At 48.8% G+C, this 18282-nt stretch overlaps 6 protein-coding genes across 6 annotated transcripts; 5 read left to right on the plus strand and 1 right to left on the minus strand.

The window, feature by feature from the left end:
- Window positions 1–279: 279 nt before the first annotated feature.
- On the plus strand, window positions 280–5821 carry pps1 (tyrosine/serine/threonine protein phosphatase PPS1; the record flags this gene model as incomplete). The annotated part of the gene is made up of 6 exons (XM_077804850.1): window positions 280–4173; window positions 4237–4323; window positions 4386–5288; window positions 5349–5469; window positions 5549–5605; window positions 5698–5821. The coding sequence occupies exons 1-6, from the start codon at window positions 3432–3434 to the stop codon at window positions 5819–5821; spliced, it is 2034 nt and encodes a 677-aa protein (XP_077660986.1). The 5' UTR covers window positions 280–3431.
- A 644-nt stretch (window positions 5822–6465) lies between these two features.
- AFUA_5G11700 (mismatch repair ATPase MLH1) lies at window positions 6466–9154 on the minus strand (the record flags this gene model as incomplete). Its single annotated transcript, XM_748387.2, has 4 exons — window positions 8816–9154; window positions 8577–8756; window positions 8254–8520; window positions 6466–8205 (listed from the first exon to the last, which is right to left on the minus strand). The coding sequence occupies exons 1-4, from the start codon at window positions 8909–8911 to the stop codon at window positions 6466–6468; spliced, it is 2283 nt and encodes a 760-aa protein (XP_753480.2). The 5' UTR covers window positions 8912–9154.
- A 41-nt stretch (window positions 9155–9195) lies between these two features.
- On the plus strand, window positions 9196–11598 carry AFUA_5G11710 (uncharacterized protein). Its single transcript, XM_077804851.1, has 3 exons — window positions 9196–9943; window positions 10003–10254; window positions 10322–11598. The coding sequence occupies exons 1-3, from the start codon at window positions 9322–9324 to the stop codon at window positions 11455–11457; spliced, it is 2010 nt and encodes a 669-aa protein (XP_077660987.1). The 5' UTR covers window positions 9196–9321; the 3' UTR covers window positions 11458–11598.
- A 220-nt stretch (window positions 11599–11818) lies between these two features.
- AFUA_5G11720 (proteasome regulatory particle base subunit RPN1) lies at window positions 11819–15361 on the plus strand. Its single transcript, XM_748385.2, has 5 exons — window positions 11819–12178; window positions 12270–12334; window positions 12403–12567; window positions 12636–14945; window positions 15016–15361. The coding sequence occupies exons 1-5, from the start codon at window positions 12031–12033 to the stop codon at window positions 15043–15045; spliced, it is 2718 nt and encodes a 905-aa protein (XP_753478.2). The 5' UTR covers window positions 11819–12030; the 3' UTR covers window positions 15046–15361.
- Window positions 15362–15448: 87 nt separating this feature from the next.
- On the plus strand, window positions 15449–17050 carry AFUA_5G11730 (protein kinase RIO2). The gene is made up of 3 exons (XM_077804852.1): window positions 15449–15660; window positions 15743–15887; window positions 15958–17050. Exons 1-3 carry the CDS (start codon window positions 15598–15600, stop codon window positions 16995–16997), a joined length of 1248 nt encoding a protein of 415 aa, XP_077660988.1. The 5' UTR covers window positions 15449–15597; the 3' UTR covers window positions 16998–17050.
- Window positions 17051–17125: 75 nt separating this feature from the next.
- AFUA_5G11740 (mitochondrial 54S ribosomal protein uL23m) lies at window positions 17126–18282 on the plus strand. The gene is made up of 3 exons (XM_748383.2): window positions 17126–17397; window positions 17496–17786; window positions 17861–18282. Exons 1-3 carry the CDS (start codon window positions 17309–17311, stop codon window positions 18093–18095), a joined length of 615 nt encoding a protein of 204 aa, XP_753476.1. The 5' UTR covers window positions 17126–17308; the 3' UTR covers window positions 18096–18282.

Below are 18282 nucleotides of genomic sequence, written 5' to 3' on the forward strand. Positions count from 1 at the left end.
AACCAAGACTCTGGACTGCTGTTTTTGCCAATGATTATTCTGAGTTGAAAGTATATGATTACCAAGGGAGGCCTTTGATTGATATCCATCTGCAGAATTAAGGCTATGTCAACAGCCTATTCGTGTCCCTCTTGGGCTCCATTATGATGAGACGGGAGGTTAATACCAGCAGGTTAGAATACAAAATAGCTTAGCCATTAATGGCCATGGATCATTTACTGAGAAGCCTGTAAATCCATACGATCGAACCAAATGAAACCAAGGTTCATTTTCTCAACGCCTTTTGATCAAGCAGTAATTACAAGGCAACGTACTAGGATACCAGCAAAGTTTACCCGAAGAGGGAATGCACAGGTCCTTTTATTACGGTAAGATATGTATAACAGTAATTGTTCAGCTCTGGCCGGGTCTTCAGTCCCCTGGGACGTTCGGGAATCTGAATGCCACTCTAGCTTGGCAAATTTGAAGGAGGTCCTTAATGCAACCGGAGCGCTGGCATATTGGTCATAGATTCGCAACCATAAGTCTGCTTTCTGGTCCACAGCCCTAACCTTTCCATTAGAAGTTTTGATACTCTGCCTTATACCATTGATTTCTGAGGACCAAGGGCCATGTTGATTATCTGGATAGGCGGTATTATAAATATCCACAACACTAATTGCAGCGTTGGAGTACAAAGACTAGTTGAAAAGTTTCGGGAGCGCTCAGGCATCGACACCTCTGGTACCCGATGTGAATTTTGCCCGTGGCATTTGAAGAGCATGGCCGCTTGGCTATAGGTCAAAATAAAGCAAACGTTCGTTGAAGTTGAACACCTCAGGACGGCAATCAATGCTGCTTGGCGGGTACAAAACAGTAGTGTGAAGCACACGCAGGAGAACTGAAGCAATGGCTCGCTAATACGAATTATGGGTGGTAATGCAGCTGTTTATAGCCTCAGTAGTGGTCATTTTCGGCGTCTTTTTCACAGGTCCTCAGATTCTGGTTGTAAATATTGATAAATCGTGTTCCGCGCGCTCGCTCGTCATACGAACAGCAGATCGCAGCGGGGCACTACTGCATTTTCAGTCCAAACTAGCCGGTGCTGGTCGTCTGGCTTTATTGGCATGTCGCTCGTTCGTCAGTGGCTATGATATAGCCATCGCAAGAATGGTCCCTCGATAAGAACAACATGGCAGGGTTGCGAACTTCTAACGGTGCTAGGTTGGGACCAAAGGCAGCATCATAACCTTCTACCCGAGGAGATCAAGCTAGCGATTGGAACCAACGTAGAGTTGCACGAGCCAGACAAGCATAATGCTCTGTGTTCAACTCCTCGCTTGTCAGACGAAACCCGACAACCATATTTGACAATTCTGCTTTATAAAAAGACAATGAACTGCGCTGCCGAAAGGCTGTCCTAATATTGTGTCTTGTCCATTCATCCACGTAGCAATGTAAGCTAGACCAGGATCGAGGTTTCTGAGTGGGGCAAACACCGAGTTCTTGCGTTGTATATCATTCATTGTTGAACAGCAAACACTAAGCTCCGGCGTTTACAACAGGATCGCGTGGCATTGACGCTCTTGTTCGAGAATATTGTTGGCGACAGAACGTACATACTGCGCAAGCGAACTGCAGGTTCCAACGCTGAAGCTTTAATCAGACCGTAGAAGAAAGTAAGCAGGGGATGGAAACTATGGTAATCTAGCACGCGGTCCTCGAGAACCTTGGACGCAGGTGCGATTGCACAATCGTACAACGGAAGCCCAGCAGGGAGAAATCCTGGCCATTACCTTGTCGTTGTGAAACTCTCTGGCAGCATCTAGCAAGCCTTTAACTATGTCCGAGATGATAGAGAACTCGAGCTTTTGTCGTCGTATTTTCCGTCGCAATGGACGTTCCTCATGTTGTGGCCATCTACACTCCAGAACCATGGTGTCCGAGTTGTGATCATCCAATGAAAAATGATAATGGGAAGAGAATACAGGAATCATATCGACACCTATCAAAAGGCCGGGATCCGACAAAACAGAGTTTCTGGTGGCCACGCAGGAGGGTCGACAATTAGGTTCCAAACCTCCCTCTCGCAGGTTGCACAGATGTTGGTTGGACCACACTTAGTGCTTCCGCGAGAAGGAGGAGGGGGGAAGCGCTCCTAATGCCCCCATTGGATGTTACCGAAGGACTGTTGGCGTCAAGGATGTTGTGAGAGTTTGGAAATGGTGGGGGCAACAGAGAAGGCCGGGGCTTGACACCATTCGATTCAATGAGGAAGTCTCTGGTTGATAGTATAGAATGTTATTTCAAAGCACCAATAATAGAGAATCGGTACTGGAGTAAGCGATAGAAGTCATTTCTGGCTGCAAGCGGCAGGTCAGCCTTATGGGAGAGGAGAAAGTCGCCCAACGTAGGATTTGGTACTCCCGTACTCCGTAGCTGGTGATACGGGGTTTGCTAAGAGACGCTCCTCCAAGGAAGTTGGTTTTGACCATATATTTGAGCTCAAAGTCACCAGAAAACAGGATTAAATTATCAAGAACCATCAGTAGTGCAGTCGCATGCAGTCTTCCTCCGTAAGGGCAACGATCGAATAATAGACTGGAGATTGACGTTGGAGGGGAGAGCAACACCCACTGAGGAAGCACGAGCCATCCGCAGTTAATCGCTAGTGTGAGACTACTGTACACTAGATCACGGATACTACCCCTCCCCACCCCCGTACTTTGGGCGTACAAAACCAAGACACCAGGCAATGACTTCTCTGGCTATGGATTAATTTATTTTCAATCTTCAAAATGCACTAGACAGCGGTAGATCCAACTCATCTCCTCTATGCCAGCTCATCCCACTATTGTTCAACATCTTCTTCGGTGGCTTCTCATATGATTTTATTGTTATCATTGCACACGCCACTTGGTGACACCCTGTTCCCGCTTCTCCCTTATCAGCGGGTCCATCGCATTGCCTATCTACTGAGTGGGGATACAGCAACTAATACTGGGGAATCCTTCTCACCACCACGCCATCGTATCCACGCGACTCGACAATACTTTGGATTCAATCATCAGTATTTCTTTCTGGCTATTGTTATTGTCTTTTATATGGTCAGATTTGCCTTTTCAGATTGTATCGATCGAGGACCTGGTATGCTTTAGGTCGCTTCTCTTCGTTTGATCTCACCCCTTCGCGAGCAGCGCAAGACGCAAGTCACCTTGCGTCTATGTCTGTTCAATTGTCTCGTCTCCTCAGATATTCTGCTAACAAGTCTCTCACGCAGGCATCATTCATCCATTTCCTTACCATCCACATAAGTTGGAAATTTGGTCGCAAAAGTTGTGCAGCAGATGTACTATTAATCGCTAGCGACCGTGCGCCTTTGTATCAATTCCCCTGATCGGAACATACTTTGGACTCGTATATACACTCGAACTGCACAGCTGTCATTGAATATGGCTACGGTGTTGGTACAGCAAACGCTGCGACATGCCACCCCTCCGCCAGCGGGAATCTCCTCGTCCCTGAATCTCACCAGAACCCCGTCGCCGGTGCCAAACAAACATTTACCTGTGTGTCCGCCGGGGACTTCGACAGCAGCTTTGCGGACTGCTGTACAATCAACTAAAGAGGATAAGAAGGTCACGTCGCTTCTCTATCCTCCCGACACGTTCTTGCGTGTAAACAAATCCCCCTCGATATACTCGATCGACATTGTAACCTTAGCCGCCGCCTTGGATTATTGGGCTTCTCAACCCTTGCCAGATCCCAGCCAGGTATTTCCTTGGCTCCATGGACTTCACCCGGAAAATCATCTACAACTGGGGTTTTTCACAAACCGGAGACGTTCTCTTCGCCGGATTCCTCAATGTTGGAGGGGCATCACGATCGTTAAAGTCGGTGGTGATCTTAGTACATCCAGACTCAAAGGTGCCGTGTCTCCCAGTGAGATCCTTGCCCCGTCCGGCTGGGATTTCATTCCAAGCGACCCCAAGGAGGGATTCTCTGTTCGCAATTTTCAGATACAAACCCCAAAGTTGGCTACTCTATCAGACATTGTTGTCTACGGCCAAGACGGTGTCCATAAAAAGCAGCTCTTAGAAGTTGCTGAGAAAATCGCCACTGCACAGTACCGTTGGAGAAATAAGAATGACCCAGATGGCTTGCTTCCAACCTACCATACATTCATCCTCTCAAGTCAGTCCTTCTCGGCTTAGCAACTGCAATCTGCCTCGAAAAAAGCAGCTAACGAACGTATAGGTGAATTCTCGGAAATTGAACGCCGTTGTCCGCGTTTGGTTGCTATTAACTCTCAAGGCCAGCTCACCGGCCAAGTAGTCGATTTCTGTAAGCCCTTCTCGAGATTTGATTTTTTTTCGGGTGGGAGGATAGGTCTAACACATCCCCAGTTCACTGGGAGCGGCTCGAAATGTGCGAGATGACCAAAGCTTCTGAGATCTCTAAAAATGTCTGGCAAGGGCCGACTCCTGATTACATATTGCAATGTGGATCAGGCGACTCCGTGCATGTCGAAGATTTTGACCTTTTGATTGAGACAAGTGATCTTGCCAGCATCCCTGGCCCTCGATACCTGGCTAAACTCAATAGGCAGCTGGATGATGACGACGGCCCTCTGCGGCTAGAATTCCCGTCTTCCGGGTCGCTTGTCGTCCCATCCGCTGAAACAAGAGAAATAGACGACCTCGTAAGCACTGTACGATGGATCTATTATCTAGCGAACCCAGACGAGCCGGAATCTCCCACAGATGTTGGTGGAGATATTGCTATGACGCCTCTTCAACGGAAGCCTCGCAGGATTCTTATACACTGTCCAGACGGCTATACTGAGTCTTCACTATTGGTCATCGCTTACTTGATGTTTGCTGAAGGTATACCGGCTCATGAGGCATGGCTGCGACTTCATTGCGACAGGAAGCGTAATTTCTTCGCATACCCGTCTGATGTCACTTTTCTGAGCACCATTCAAACAAGACTTTTGCATGAGAGTCCTGCGACGCACTCAGAGAGTCTCTCGAGCGTTCCAGATCCGCCATGGTTCCGGTACTGTGATGGATCACTTCCCAGTCGAATTCTCCCATATATGTATCTTGGCAATCTGGGCCACGCCAACAATCCTGAAATGCTCTGGGCTCTTGGAATTCGGCGCATTCTGAGCATTGGAGAGTCAGTCTCATGGAGAGATTTTGACATTGCTCGGATGGGCCCAGAGAACGTGATGCATATAACTCAGGTTCAAGACAATGGAATAGACCCGTTGACTCAGGAATTCGACCGATGCTTGGAATTCATCAGTGAGTTCTGATTGCTTTCCTTGACTGCTTTGGATAAGGCTCACCAATCAATCCTTCCAGGGAAAGGGAAGCAGGATGGAGCAGCCACGTTGGTCCATTGCCGAGTGGGAGTTTCTCGGTCAGCCACAATCTGTATTGCCGAAGTGATGGCTTCTCTCAACTTATCTTTCCCGAGAGCATAGTAAGTCACGCTCTAGCCTGGTTGTGAAAAAAATGGATTGTTACAAGGACAGACCTTTGTTGACGTTTTACCTCTTTAGCTGCTTCGTTCGTGCCCGAAGACTCAATGTCATCATCCAGCCCCATTTGCGTTTCGTGTAAGCACCCCTTCAGCTCAAGTCACTCAGCAGAAGCAACCCCCAGTCCATTTCACAGTATTATCGCATCACTGGCTAACAGGATTTCTCAGATATGAGCTCCTTAAGTGGGAAGAGCAGCTACTGCAGAGACGCAATAAAACCATCAAAAGAGAGCTCGAATGGGCCTCAATAGCCAGGGAAATTGCATTGATGAACAAGCCATACTCGAGATAAATGCAAAACAACATACACGTGATGCCGACCCGCAAGTGTGGCATCCTCTTGACCTACGCGAACAGTTGTCCATCTCCGTCAGGATCTGCTTCTGGGCATTTTCCTTACCAGAATTTTGACCTGTTCCTGATAGTGACGGAGATTTATGCTTTGATGACGAAAATTAACGGACTGCATGAGATGAATGGGAATATGGTGAAATAAGCGACGGATTTATTTATGGTTCTGGCGTTATTGAGGTTTGAAGTGACGAAGCCATGAGTTTCCTGTCAATACACGATGCATGTGTCGTCGTTCTTTTTTCTCGCCTCTGCCTTATTTAGTAGGCACACCGGATTCTTGCATGACTGCCTTGTCTTCAAGACTGTTTATTCTACATACCAAGCTATACGCTTTGGCCGTTGATCATCTAATGGCGTTGATCGTCTAATTCTTTCAATTTCTTCCCTCTTCACTTGTAGCTTTATCCAGTTGTCTCGTTGATGCACAAACTCAGGCTTTTTTGACCCAATTGGATCATGTTGAAACAATGAGATCTTGGCTGCAGAGGGTATGATCCGGAAAATTGCGTGTAAATCTGCCCAAGATGGGCTCCATAAGCTCTTGAGAAGGTGTTAAATATCTGTCATACCTCAGGTCTAGCGTTAACACCTCTCAAACACACGGTATAGACCTTTGAGATCCGCCACTTCAACTACGCCGCGGAGAAGCCGTGTGGTGGCAACCAGACGAGCCCGAAGCGCTGGGAAAACAACATGCTCCAGCATCCGAGCTATCTGCAGTCGACGGTGCCTCAAAACCGCATCTTCCGGTTGCTCTTCCGGCGACTCTGGAATTTCTTTGTGGTCTGAGGCATTTGACCCTTCAGGCGGTGGAGGAGGCAGTTGTTCGGGAGTGTAGAAAGCCGCAAGCTCCCTTAGGAACGTACGGAAGCATTCCTCTTCGCTTGTCCAGTCGACGTACGGGCCAAGCCTTAGCAGGAAACGTGGCAATTTACCCAATGACGGGAGATAGCCTTTGAGTAAGAGGGGAATAGTGAGGAGGTCGCCCTCTGCGGAGATCTGAAGAGAGAAGTACTCGTTCAACATCTCTCGTCTGTCGATGAGTGTTTTTGCGACTATGTTCGGTGCATTGGCAAAGATCTCACTTTCCTCGGCCGTGCCTGTTTGCTCAGGCTGTGTTGTCTCTTGGCTCGAGACGGGGCCCCCGGAAGCGATATGTGCTTCTCGCTCCGCGTCTGCCCCAATTCGAAGCAGATCCACCAGCTTCGGCGCTGGGTCGAGTTTGATGATTCCGAAATTGCCGAAATCTGTGAGACCGATCTGGTAGAAGAACTCACTGCATATCATACCGTAATCAACTAGGTAGAGCTTCACTCCTGACTGTATAGCGGCGATGCGCCGTCGTTCGTCGACCAACCCAACGTATGTATGCGATGCGATCATCTCTGTTAGATTGTTGTGCATGGTAGACCGGACGGCGGCGCGGAGATTCTTGACTGATGTCAGGGCAATACGAAGAGGTTCTCGGTCTGTAGTCTCGTACTGCAATCCCTCTTCAACTACTTGAGAAGGGTCGGACTCCGCCGCCTCAGGACCGGAGGGCGTTCGTTGTATCGCAGGAGGTAGCATCGACGTGATCTTGCGGACTCTGGAATCCGTACGCACGAGGCTATGCTCATATGGCTTCTTCGTTGGCGCAGGTGTTCTAGGAACTTGGCTGTCACTTTCAACTGACAGACCAGTGGCCGGATTGTTGCGATTCAACGGCTCGATTGTCGTGACACCAGGAAGAAGTGTTTGCGTGAGAAAGGTTCGGCTGGAATCCACTTGGGCCAGCTTTGATTTTATTGCATCGCAGATACATTCGATAATCTCGTCTTCATTAAGGAAGTTTACCTCGCGTTTTGTTGGGTGCACATTCACGTCAACGCGTTGTGGCTCAATTTCCAGGTCAATATACACAAAGGGGTGTCCGCCTTTAGGCAGAAAACTCGAGTACGTTTGCTCCACTGCGCGTTTTATCGCAGTAGACTCGACAGAGCGGTGGTTGATGAAAAGGAGGATGGTTGTCCGCTTGACATGATAGTTTGCGTTCGTAACCAAGCCTGAGGAGCGAAAACCGAGCTTTGAATCCTCAACTTGAAATTCAACAAGTTCATTGGCGACTGCACTACCATGAATCTGGCGAATTCGTTCCACAGTACTCGCTGCCGTAGGTGTTGAGATACCAGCACCCGACTCGCCGTGTTTTCGACATGAGAACGCTATCCCAGAACAGTGAACAGCGTACCGACCGACAACATCGAGAATCTTGGCGTACTCTTCGCTTGCAGATCGGAAGGCTCGGCGTCTTGTAGGAACATTATAGAATAGATCCTCAACCTGCTCCAGTCAGGGGTGTTCTTGGCCATTGGATGTAATTCAACTCACTGTTATCTGCGTGCCACCACGGCCAGCTGTAGCTTTCGGGGCGGCGCTCTGTCCAGGTTTAGGAGGGACGAGTTTCCCATCACTGTAGTGAGCTCTCCATGCACAGCTAGAACCAGCCGTTTTGGTAGTGACCGTGAGATGAGCGATATGACTAATACTAGCGAGTGCTTCACCTCGGAAACCGTAAGTTCCGATGGATGAGAGATCTTCGAATTGCTTCAGTTTAGAGGTCGTAAATCTCTCGCACAGGATGGGGAGGTCGTCCCGCTGCGCGCCAACATTAGTAACCGGTAGGTGATCTGGATGTCTTAAGGAATGCTCACGTCAATGCCATGCCCGTTGTCGGTTATTTGTAGTAGTTTGAGGCCGCCATCTTTGACTAAAATCTCAATAGAGGTAGAGCCAGCATCGACCGCGTTCTCTATAAGCTCTTTCAGGGCATGCATAGGGGCTACAATAATCTCCCCAGCTGCGATTTTGTTCACCACATCGGGATCAAGAGGCTTTCATCTCAATCAGTCGAATGATTCAATAATCTGCTGGCTGGGTTGAGTGGACTGACTCTTATTCTCTTAGGCTTCGGGATCGCATCTGTGTCTTCAGCAGGTCGCTTCGTGCCTCGCGATTCAGAGGCATCCACATCCATCGCAGGATCCATGACGTACGAAACGGCTATGCTGATCTTCTTCAAGGCACCAAGTGTGTTGCGATTCAATTATTTCGGTCTACAAACGGCAACATAGCCTGGCTCTAAAGATGCGATCAAACAATCGGTCAATATAGTAAATCTGAATAGATCGTATGGCCATCAAATTCTTCGAATGATAAGCCTGATGACTGTGGCCAAAATAGCCAGTTATGGGCGTTGGTTGAAGACACTTTACTAAAGTATGGCTTGTGGAGATCGCGCGGTGGAGAATCCGCTCCAACCAACGGCGGAATCTCCAACACCCACAAGCAGCTATCAATTGTGTCTTTATCACGACAACAACTCGACCATCGTTCCTCCTCCAATGCACTTCTCGAATTCCGAAGCTCCTTCGGAGCTATCTCTCATACCCGAACAGTATGCTACCATCAAAACGGCCATATTTGGCTGATGAAGAGCTCGGGAAGAAGGACGACGACCACCGGCCTCGCAATGGCAGAAACCCGCTCTCACGCGCAAAGCAATGGAGAGCGCCTCGACCACGCCGGCTCGTAATAGGAATTATCATCCTGTATTTAATATACTTGTTTTTTAAGAATATGCCTACAGATGTACCTCCTGCAGTTGAACGATTCAACCCAGAGTTCGCGCGAGCACGGCAGGGCAGTGGAAAGTCATTGCCGCCTGCAATGCCTTCGCCGGTTACACCTGCAAATGGCCCCCCTCCGCGTCCAGATTCTCAGACAGATATTAAGGAGGATTTCTACTACGAAGGCGAAATTAGGTTCAAATCTTTAGCGAGGACCTTGCAGCGTTTCTGGAAGCCGCCCAGTCGTGATGGTACCTCCACTAGTCGTGCCGTTGTGTTTGCTGGCTCAAACCTGCGGAGCGTTTCCGATCTTCTGCCTCTCGCTTGCCGAATGGCCACTCAGAAGATAAATGAGGTGCATTTTGTGCTGATGGGAAGAGATGATGTATCCATCGAAGGCATACAGCGTGTTAATGGCATAAAGGAAGACGACTGTCCGATTGTCTGGCACGGTGTGTTTACTCTGGACCCGATTCATCAGCCCGGTGGGCTGACATTCTTGTCATTACAGATAGTCGACCTGACTATGCTCAATGGTCTACCGAGACTCGCATGGAGAGAGCCGTGACGGCTGGTTTAGACTACGTCCATGTCTATACCCGCGCGCAGGTTCTTATTACCCAAGGGGAGTCTTGGGAGGATCGCTTTTTCACAGAAGGCGTTCAAAGGAAGATCAGCAAGTCTGAGCTAACGCAGATCGCACTGCCGACTGCTGCGAGGAATATCATGTGGATGTCGATGTTGGATAGCGATGCTCTCAAAGGTGATCTTACCACTTGCGTAGCATTTTCTTCAACGTGCGAATGTGTGACTGACTTCTTGTCCAAAAGTATGGAATGACGTTCATGTTGAGATCCTCATGCAAGCACCTTCTGGATCATCTGGTTCCTTGATCCGTTTGATTCGATCCTTGGAAGCGGCAGATTACCTTGGGTCGACTCCCAGCCTGACTATTGAGCTGCCTCCTCGAGTTGATCCGCAGCTCCTACACTTCCTGCAAAAATTGAAGTGGCCTCCTCAGACTTCGAGCACAGTCACTCTCCGCCGCCGTATACAGCCAGATTACTTGACTCCAGTCGAAGCTTCTTTAAGAACGGTGGAAGCTTTCTATCCCAGAAACCCTAACGTAACGCATGTACTCTTGTTGGCCCCAGAGGCTGAGCTGGCGCCTTCGTTCTACCATTTTTTGAAATATACTATGTTGAAATATAAACATTCGGCTCAAACCAAGCGCACCCCTTGCAAATTATTGGGGTTTTCGCTCGAGCTTCCCTCATCACGACCCACAGATAACGGGCCTTTCGCACCACCGAAATCTGAACAATCACAGCAGCTAGGTGGCGAGCCGCTTCCTGTCTTTTTATGGCAGGCCCCAAACAGTCATGCGGCCTTGTATTTCGGCGATGGATGGGCCGACCTCCACTCTTTCCTCACTAACCGCCTCGCTCTACACCGGCCCACGTCTGAAATGTCAACGGAGGAGAAGTCTATCTCAAAGCGATATCCTGCTGTAATGGAGTATCTGCTCGAGCTAATTCGAGCTCGGGGTTATTACCTGCTTTACCCAAACTTCCCCGAACGTGGCACTTTTACTCTTGCAACAGTTCATAGCGAGCTGTCTCAACCACCTGAAGAATTTTTACACGACGGTCAAGTAGACTCAACTACGGCTCTTGAGTCATCCATCAACCAATTATCTGCGGAAAAACACTTGGACCAGGCATCGACGTTAATGCCGCTTCTTGAACGCTTCTCTCTATCGTTGCCGGACCTGAGCAGTTTGCCCCTGTTGTCATACGGTGGTGAGGAAATGTCAGACATTATGTGCTCGCAAGGCACAGAGGAATACGCGAAGAAGTTCGCTATCCATTATGGCGGCTGTCGAGACAGTGACTTAACAGATGGCTCGACGAGATTGTTTTGCCTGCATGAGCGAGAGAGCGGAGAAGAGAGCATCATTATATAAATTATGTTCAATCACCCTATGATCGACTTCAGTATCTACAAAATTCATTTGGATAGTTGGAATCGTGTAGTCTACTTATGCACAAGTGTTCCTATTGAGTTCGAAATCTCTCGTTTACAATCCAGCATTGACATCATTTCCTCCACTACCACGGAGTAAGCGGATGAGTATCACAACACGGCAATGCGTGTATAGACATGGCCACCTTTCCCTAGGCTATGGACATTGGCATATTCAGCCTAGCAATGTCTTAAGAACACCAAATTCAACCTATTGCTATTATCTGATTCCGTTGCTGAAAGCGAATGCATATCTCGGCGGTGAAGTGGCCTTACATAAGCGGGAGGAAGCTCCACTGTAGCGCAACGCCCAAGCGGCGATGATGAGCTCTCTTGCTTTCCATCAACAAACTCCGGATTCGCTCTCTGCTCCATCCACCAGTGTAGAGAGATCTCATTAATACACTGTCTGCTGCTGTATACGAGATTATAAGCAGCTTCCACGGACCTTTCTAGCCTATCTTTTTACCGTCCTCACCCAAACCGAGACCAACTCGCCAGGTACCCGTCAGAAATGGCGAAAGAAGGCGAGAGGTCAGCTCCCGCCGACAAGGGCAAGGGCAAGGTTGATGATGTGAAAGATCTGCCTGGAGCGAAGAAGACACAGAATGACGAGAAGACACAAGCGAATGGGAAAAAGAAGGAGGAGGAGTCGAAGGAAGGTATGTCATAATCGACCCATATAACCGCGTGGCCGCCGTCCGAAATGGCGTTTTTGCGACAATAGAAGGGTTAACGCTCAGGTTATCTTAGAGGAACTCAGCGAAGAAGATCAGCAGCTGAAGAGTGAACTTGAGATGCTCGTCGAGAGATTAAAGGTATGAGGTCGAGCTGAGATTTGAATTTGTTGACCGATGACGTTAACCCTGGTGTCTTCCTTCATCAGGAACCGGATACGACTCTCTACGCTCCTGCCTTAGATGCGATCAAGAATTTCATAAAGACCTCGACTTCTTCTATGACCGCTGTCCCCAAACCCCTCAAGTTTCTCAGACCGCATTACGATGAGCTGACAGAGCTGTACGAGAAGTGGCCTGCGGGCGCTGTCAAGGTTGGTTAACCTCCAATTTCTCGTCTGGTTTGAAGCTATTTCCTGATACAATGGTTTTTTTGATTTAGGACTCGCTGGCGGATATGCTCTCTGTTCTCGGGATGACGTACGGGGACGAGGAGAAGCTCGAGACGCTGAAATATCGCCTTCTCACCAAAGCAGAAGATCTTGGCTCGTGGGGTCACGAATATATTAGACATTTGGCTCTGGAAATTGGCCAAGAGTACCAAAACAGGTTGAACGCAGAGAAAGATGTACAGGACCTGATCGATCTCTCATTGTCACTTGTCCCCTACTTCTTGAGCCATAATGCCGAAGCCGATGCTGTTGACCTCCTTAGTGAGCTGGAAATCATTGAGGAGATTCCCCGTTTTCTCGACGAGAACACCTACTCCAGAGTCTGTCTGTATATGGTCAGCATGGTTAACCTGCTCACCTATCCTGAAGATCAGCAGTTCCTCCGGACGGCACACGAGATTTATGTCCGCTATAAGGAGCTCACAAAAGCAATTGTACTTGCCATTCGACTTAACGACACGGATCTTATCAAGAGCGACATCAATGCTACTTCTGATCCGGTGCTCAAGAACCAAATGGCTTTCCTAGTTGCCAGACAGCAGATTTGGCTCGATATGCCTGAAGAGGAGGAGAACACATCCTTCATGGACTGTCTTAACAATATAACGATATCCAAGCATTTCAAATCCCTGGGCAAAGAGCTTGATATCCTTGAACCCAAGAATCCAGAGGACATTTACAAGACACACCTGGAAAGCAGCCGAGGCGCTGGTTTGACAAATGTTGACTCCGCGAGACATAATTTGGCAAGTGCGTTTGTGAACGCTTTTGTCAATGCTGGTTTTGGTAAAGACAACCTGATGCTAGGAGACGATGACAAAGGAAGTTGGATCTGGAAGACAAAGGACGATGGCATGTTGTCGACAACGGCTTCATTCGGCATGCTCTTGTCGAAGGACACCGACACTGGCTTGGACAGAATTGACAAGTTTACCTATGCTACCGAGGAGCAAATTAAGGCCGGTGCTTTACTGGGCACAGGTATGATCGGTTCCGGCGTACGACTAGAGGCGGACCCTGTCCTGGCTCTCTTGGGTGATCCCGAAGTTTGGCAAGAAAAGAGTGTACCGGTCAGAGTTGCTGCCATAATGGGTCTTGGTTTGGCCTACGCTGGCTCCAATAAGGAGGAGCTCCTGGAAATCCTTCTTCCCGTCGTTGAAGATGTCTCCCTGGATATGCAGCTCTCGGCAATGGCGGCTGTCTCGTTAGGTCTTATTTTCGTTGGCTCTTCGAATCACCAAGTCAGTGAAGCCATTGCTACGACTTTGATGGACGAGGAGCGACAGAAGCATCTGAAAGATAAATGGACCCGCTTCATGGCTCTTGGTCTGGCTCTACTGTACTTCGGCCGCCAGGAGGAGGTGGACGTCATTCTCGATATTCTGAAGGCCGTCGATCACCCAATGGCCAAGCCGACCTCCGTTCTTGCTTCTGTCTGTGCTTGGGCAGGAACTGGAACTGTTTTGAAGCTGCAGGAGCTTCTCCACATTTGCAATGACCTTATTGAAGAGAATGACGAGAAGAAAGGAGATGAACTTGTCCAATCCTACGCTGTCTTAGGCCTCTCCCTCATTGCTATGGGCGAGGAAGTCGGACAGGACATGATTCTCAGACAGTTCGGTCATCTTATGCATTATGGTGCCAGCAACATTCGAAAGGCGGTCCCACTTGCAATGGGTCTGATCAGCCCCAGCAACCCACAAATGAAGGTCTACGACACACTGTCGCGGTACAGCCACGACAATGACAATGATGTTGCCATCAACGCGATCTTCGCCATGGGTCTTTGTGGAGCGGGTACCAACAATGCCCGTCTTGCGCAGCTGCTGAGGCAATTGGCAAGCTACTACCACCGTGACCAAAACTCATTATTCATGGTCCGCATTGCTCAGGGTCTTCTTCACATGGGTAAGGGTACGATGACCCTGAACCCGTTCCACACCGACCGCCAGGTTCTTTCCCGTGTAGCAGCAGCTGGCCTACTCACTGTCGTTGTATCTTTGATTGACGCCAAACAATTTATTCTTGCCGAACATCACTACCTCCTCTACTTCCTTATCACCGCCATGTACCCACGATTCCTCGTTACGCTAGACGAGGACCTCCAACCACTCACCGTAAACGTACGTGTGGGTCAGGCTGTGGATGTGGTTGGCCAAGCTGGTCGCCCCAAGACGATCACAGGCTGGCAAACACAGAGCACACCTGTTCTTCTGTCCTACGGTGAAAGAGCAGAGTTGGAGGATGAGCAATACATTCCCCTTAGTAGCACCCTTGAAGGCCTTGTGATCTTACGAAAGGTGGGTTTATCGGATGATACTTCCGCTTGAATTTCTGTGTTCTTCCTGATAACTAACTAGCATGATTTAGAACCCTGATTGGCAAGAAAATTCCGCTTGATCGAAACGATGGTTCATAACGCTTCTTTTGCAAGATGGGCTGGGTGCTGGGGCAACCTTATAGTGACCGATGAGGTTGGATTTAATGTATTTGAAACCGAATCAATAAATAACATACCACGATCTAGTTCTAGACTATAAGGGACTCCGCGGTTCTGGATGTAACTCAATATGTAACTGGGTTTTGAGGAGGCGGATCGTGCACGGAGTACAATTATAGATAAATCCAAGGGCAGAAGGACACGAATAATGTCTTTGCGGATTGCGCGATTTACATCAGGTGTGCCACCAATGAAAAGAAATGCTTTGATTTCGTCGATACGTATTTAAAGACCTTTGGTTGACAATCGAGCCAAACCATTGCGCTGTCAATTGTGCCTTGTAAAGGACTATACCCAAAGATGCGCTCGAATAGGAAAGTAGGGCATAGGGTTTCACACATGTAACTTTTTTCCGCCATGACATCCGCAACAACGGTAGTCGATAGAGAGACTGCTCGAACAATCCCGTTCTTTCACCTTCATAAGATCGCTTGTATCGCTCGCTACGGAGAATGAAGCTCGATCCCAAAGCGATCCGATACCTCACTTCCGAGGATTTCCGCGTTCTCACTGCGGTATGCCTGTCGTCATCTGCCTCGCCTTTTGCTGCCTCTCTTCACAACTCGTTGTCTGACAGCTAACAAGAGCTCTCCATAGGTGGAAACTGGAAGTAGAAACCATGAAGTAGTACCGACGCCCTTAATCGTCCAGCTCTCAGGCCTCCGGGGCGGGAGTGGAGTCCATCGGTCTATTTCCAACCTGGCTAAAACTAATTTGATCGCTAAAGTGAAGAATGCGAAATGTACAGTATACGCACCTTCCTAGCGGTGGACTTTGTATGATTGTCTTTGCTGATTTTATCCTGCATTCAGATGATGGATACCGGCTCACTTACGGAGGTCTCGACTACCTCGCGCTGAACGCTCATCAGAAGCAGAAATGCATTTACTCCGTGGGAAACCAGATCGGTGTTGGGAAAGAGTCAGATATCATCGTCGTCGCGAATAGCAAAGGAACACAATGCATCTTAAAGATCCATCGCCTGGGCCGCATTTCCTTCCGAACAGTCAAGACCAACAGAGACTATCTGCGCAATCGCAGTACAGGTTCATGGATGTACATGTCGCGATTGGCAGCGATGAAGGAGTTCGCTTTTATGAAGGCTCTTCGAGAGAACGGTTTCTCAGTACCCGAACCCATCGCGCAGAACAGACACACGATCGTCATGAGCTTGATCGACGCATTCCCGCTAAGACAGATTTCGAGAGTCCCCAAGCCTGCGTTACTGTATTCGGAGCTTATGGGTACGATCATGGAGCTTGCTCGGTTTGGCCTTATTCACGGTGACTACAACGAGTTCAATATCTTGATCAAAGAAGAAGAGGATCCCAATGCGAAGGGAAAAGCTCCTGCTGATGCGGACAACGATGAGAATATCCGGCTGGTTCCGGTCATTATCGATTTTCCGCAGATGGTGTCAATCGACCATCCGAACGCAGAGATGTATTTCGACCGTGACGTGAATTGCATCAAGCGCTATTTCCAACGAAAGTTCCATTTCGTCAGTGATGAGCCAGGCCCTTTCTTCGCGGACGCGAAGAAGCAGCTTTTGAAGAATCCTGGGAAGCGGTTGGATGTCGAGGTAGAAGCGTCTGGTTTCTCGAGGAAGATGGCTCGCGAGCTAGAAGCTTACATGAAGGAGGTCGGCGCAAATGGGGATGGGGACGAGCTGGGAGAAGATGATGAAGACAGGGACGAAGAGGACGTAGAGTCAGGAACGGAATCACAGGAGGAGGATGAGCATGGCGACAACGATCAGGACCGAGCGGTTGATTCTGCACCTGACGAGATTAGTGAGAGTTCTCGACGATTGGGAAAACTGCATGTATCAGAGGCGCCTGAAGGGCGGTAGCCTTCAGCATGATAAAGGAAAAGTCAATTCACCTTAATGATGTTAATGAGCACATAATTTGATATCCCGGTTCTAAGTTCATGCGAAGTGCGCATAAAATGTTGTATTGTCCTATACTTCTTTGTGAACTCATGTGCTCATTGCAGCACTTCATACGGTAGGCGGTGCGGCCACACGTGCATTTTTCCAAAAGTTCCGCCAAGTTGAGAGGATCTGGCAATCGATCACGAATCCTGTTCATATACCCACCCCTACTACGCTTCTATTCGGCTTCCAATTTCACAATTGAGGCCTGGATATAGAAATTCAAGATGGTGCGCAAGTTTTCGAAGTTCCCCAAGAAGCCCGCAGACTGGGTGCCCCCTTCGGCGCCGCTGTCGATGCGGAAGCAGGTATTTCTGTAAGTTCACCAAGGCTGATCCAAACACCAATGTGCCGCCTGTGACTCCTCACTTTGGGACTTCTGTTTCACTGTGCTGATAATATACCGCAATGTAGACCTGACTTCACAATCGCCCTTATACGCACACCCTTCCTTCCCCCCCGATATGCCACATTCTACGTGCCCTTGAATTTCAACAAGCTCGATATGCGCGACTACCTGCAGCGCTTATATGGCGTCGGTGTCCTCCGCATCCGCAGTTACGTCGAGCAACAGAAAGTGACCCGCCTGCGACCCCTGGGCAAGTTCGGATACGGCCGTCTGAGGAGACCGATGTCGAAGAAGAAGATGACAGTGGAAATGAAAGAGCCCTTTGTTTGGCCCGAGGCGCCGACGGATATGTCACCGTATGTCTACTGTTTTTGGCATTTTCCCCCTAAGAGTTAGCGGTGTGGGTGTGTACTAACTTGCTTTGAAACAGATGGGAGAAGGATCAGTACTTCAACGCGGAGAAGTACCAGGAAGAAATTCAGCGCTCGCAACGACCCGACGCTGCCATGGAGCCCAATAAGGCCGAGCGCGAAGAATACGCAAAGGAGGCGAAGCAGCTGCTGGAAGGCACGAAGACTTGGAGACCGACTTGGCAGGCATTGGGACTCAATTATGACCGGTCCTTACTCAAAGCAACAAAGGGTTCGGCTTCGACAAGTTCATAAGTGGCCTTCTTTTTCCTTTCTGCTTCATTCGTTCTGGGGATGGAAAAGCGGGATCTTGCTCTTTTCTATGTGGCATTTTTCTTTCCCTCATCCCTTTCTCTTTTTACATGTTCATTAACTTTGTACCATATGTCGAAATTTCATCTGGCTATAAACACAATATTCAGGAGCCTAGTTTTACCGGAAA

Source organism: Aspergillus fumigatus, chromosome 5 (assembly GCF_000002655.1).
Source record: "Aspergillus fumigatus Af293 chromosome 5, whole genome shotgun sequence".
In the NCBI taxonomy this organism is placed as follows: Eukaryota; Fungi; Ascomycota; class Eurotiomycetes; order Eurotiales; family Aspergillaceae; genus Aspergillus; species Aspergillus fumigatus.

Coding starts and splice junctions, on each gene's coding strand:
- AFUA_5G11740 (XM_748383.2), top strand. CDS start 17,309: ATGGTGCGCAAGTTTTCGAAGTTCCCCAAGAAGCCCGCAGACTGGGTG. Junction 17,398..17,495: donor ATGCGGAAGCAGGTATTTCT/GTAAGTTCACCA, acceptor ACCGCAATGTAG/ACCTGACTTCACAATCGCCC. Junction 17,787..17,860: donor GCGCCGACGGATATGTCACC/GTATGTCTACTG, acceptor GCTTTGAAACAG/ATGGGAGAAGGATCAGTACT.
- AFUA_5G11730 (XM_077804852.1), top strand. CDS start 15,598: ATGAAGCTCGATCCCAAAGCGATCCGATACCTCACTTCCGAGGATTTC. Junction 15,661..15,742: donor ATTTCCGCGTTCTCACTGCG/GTATGCCTGTCG, acceptor AGCTCTCCATAG/GTGGAAACTGGAAGTAGAAA. Junction 15,888..15,957: donor TAAAGTGAAGAATGCGAAAT/GTACAGTATACG, acceptor TCCTGCATTCAG/ATGATGGATACCGGCTCACT.
- AFUA_5G11710 (XM_077804851.1), top strand. CDS start 9,322: ATGCTACCATCAAAACGGCCATATTTGGCTGATGAAGAGCTCGGGAAG. Junction 9,944..10,002: donor CTGTCCGATTGTCTGGCACG/GTGTGTTTACTC, acceptor TTGTCATTACAG/ATAGTCGACCTGACTATGCT. Junction 10,255..10,321: donor GGATAGCGATGCTCTCAAAG/GTGATCTTACCA, acceptor CTTGTCCAAAAG/TATGGAATGACGTTCATGTT.
- AFUA_5G11720 (XM_748385.2), top strand. CDS start 12,031: ATGGCGAAAGAAGGCGAGAGGTCAGCTCCCGCCGACAAGGGCAAGGGC. Junction 12,335..12,402: donor TGCTCGTCGAGAGATTAAAG/GTATGAGGTCGA, acceptor TTCCTTCATCAG/GAACCGGATACGACTCTCTA. Junction 12,568..12,635: donor GGCCTGCGGGCGCTGTCAAG/GTTGGTTAACCT, acceptor TTTTTGATTTAG/GACTCGCTGGCGGATATGCT.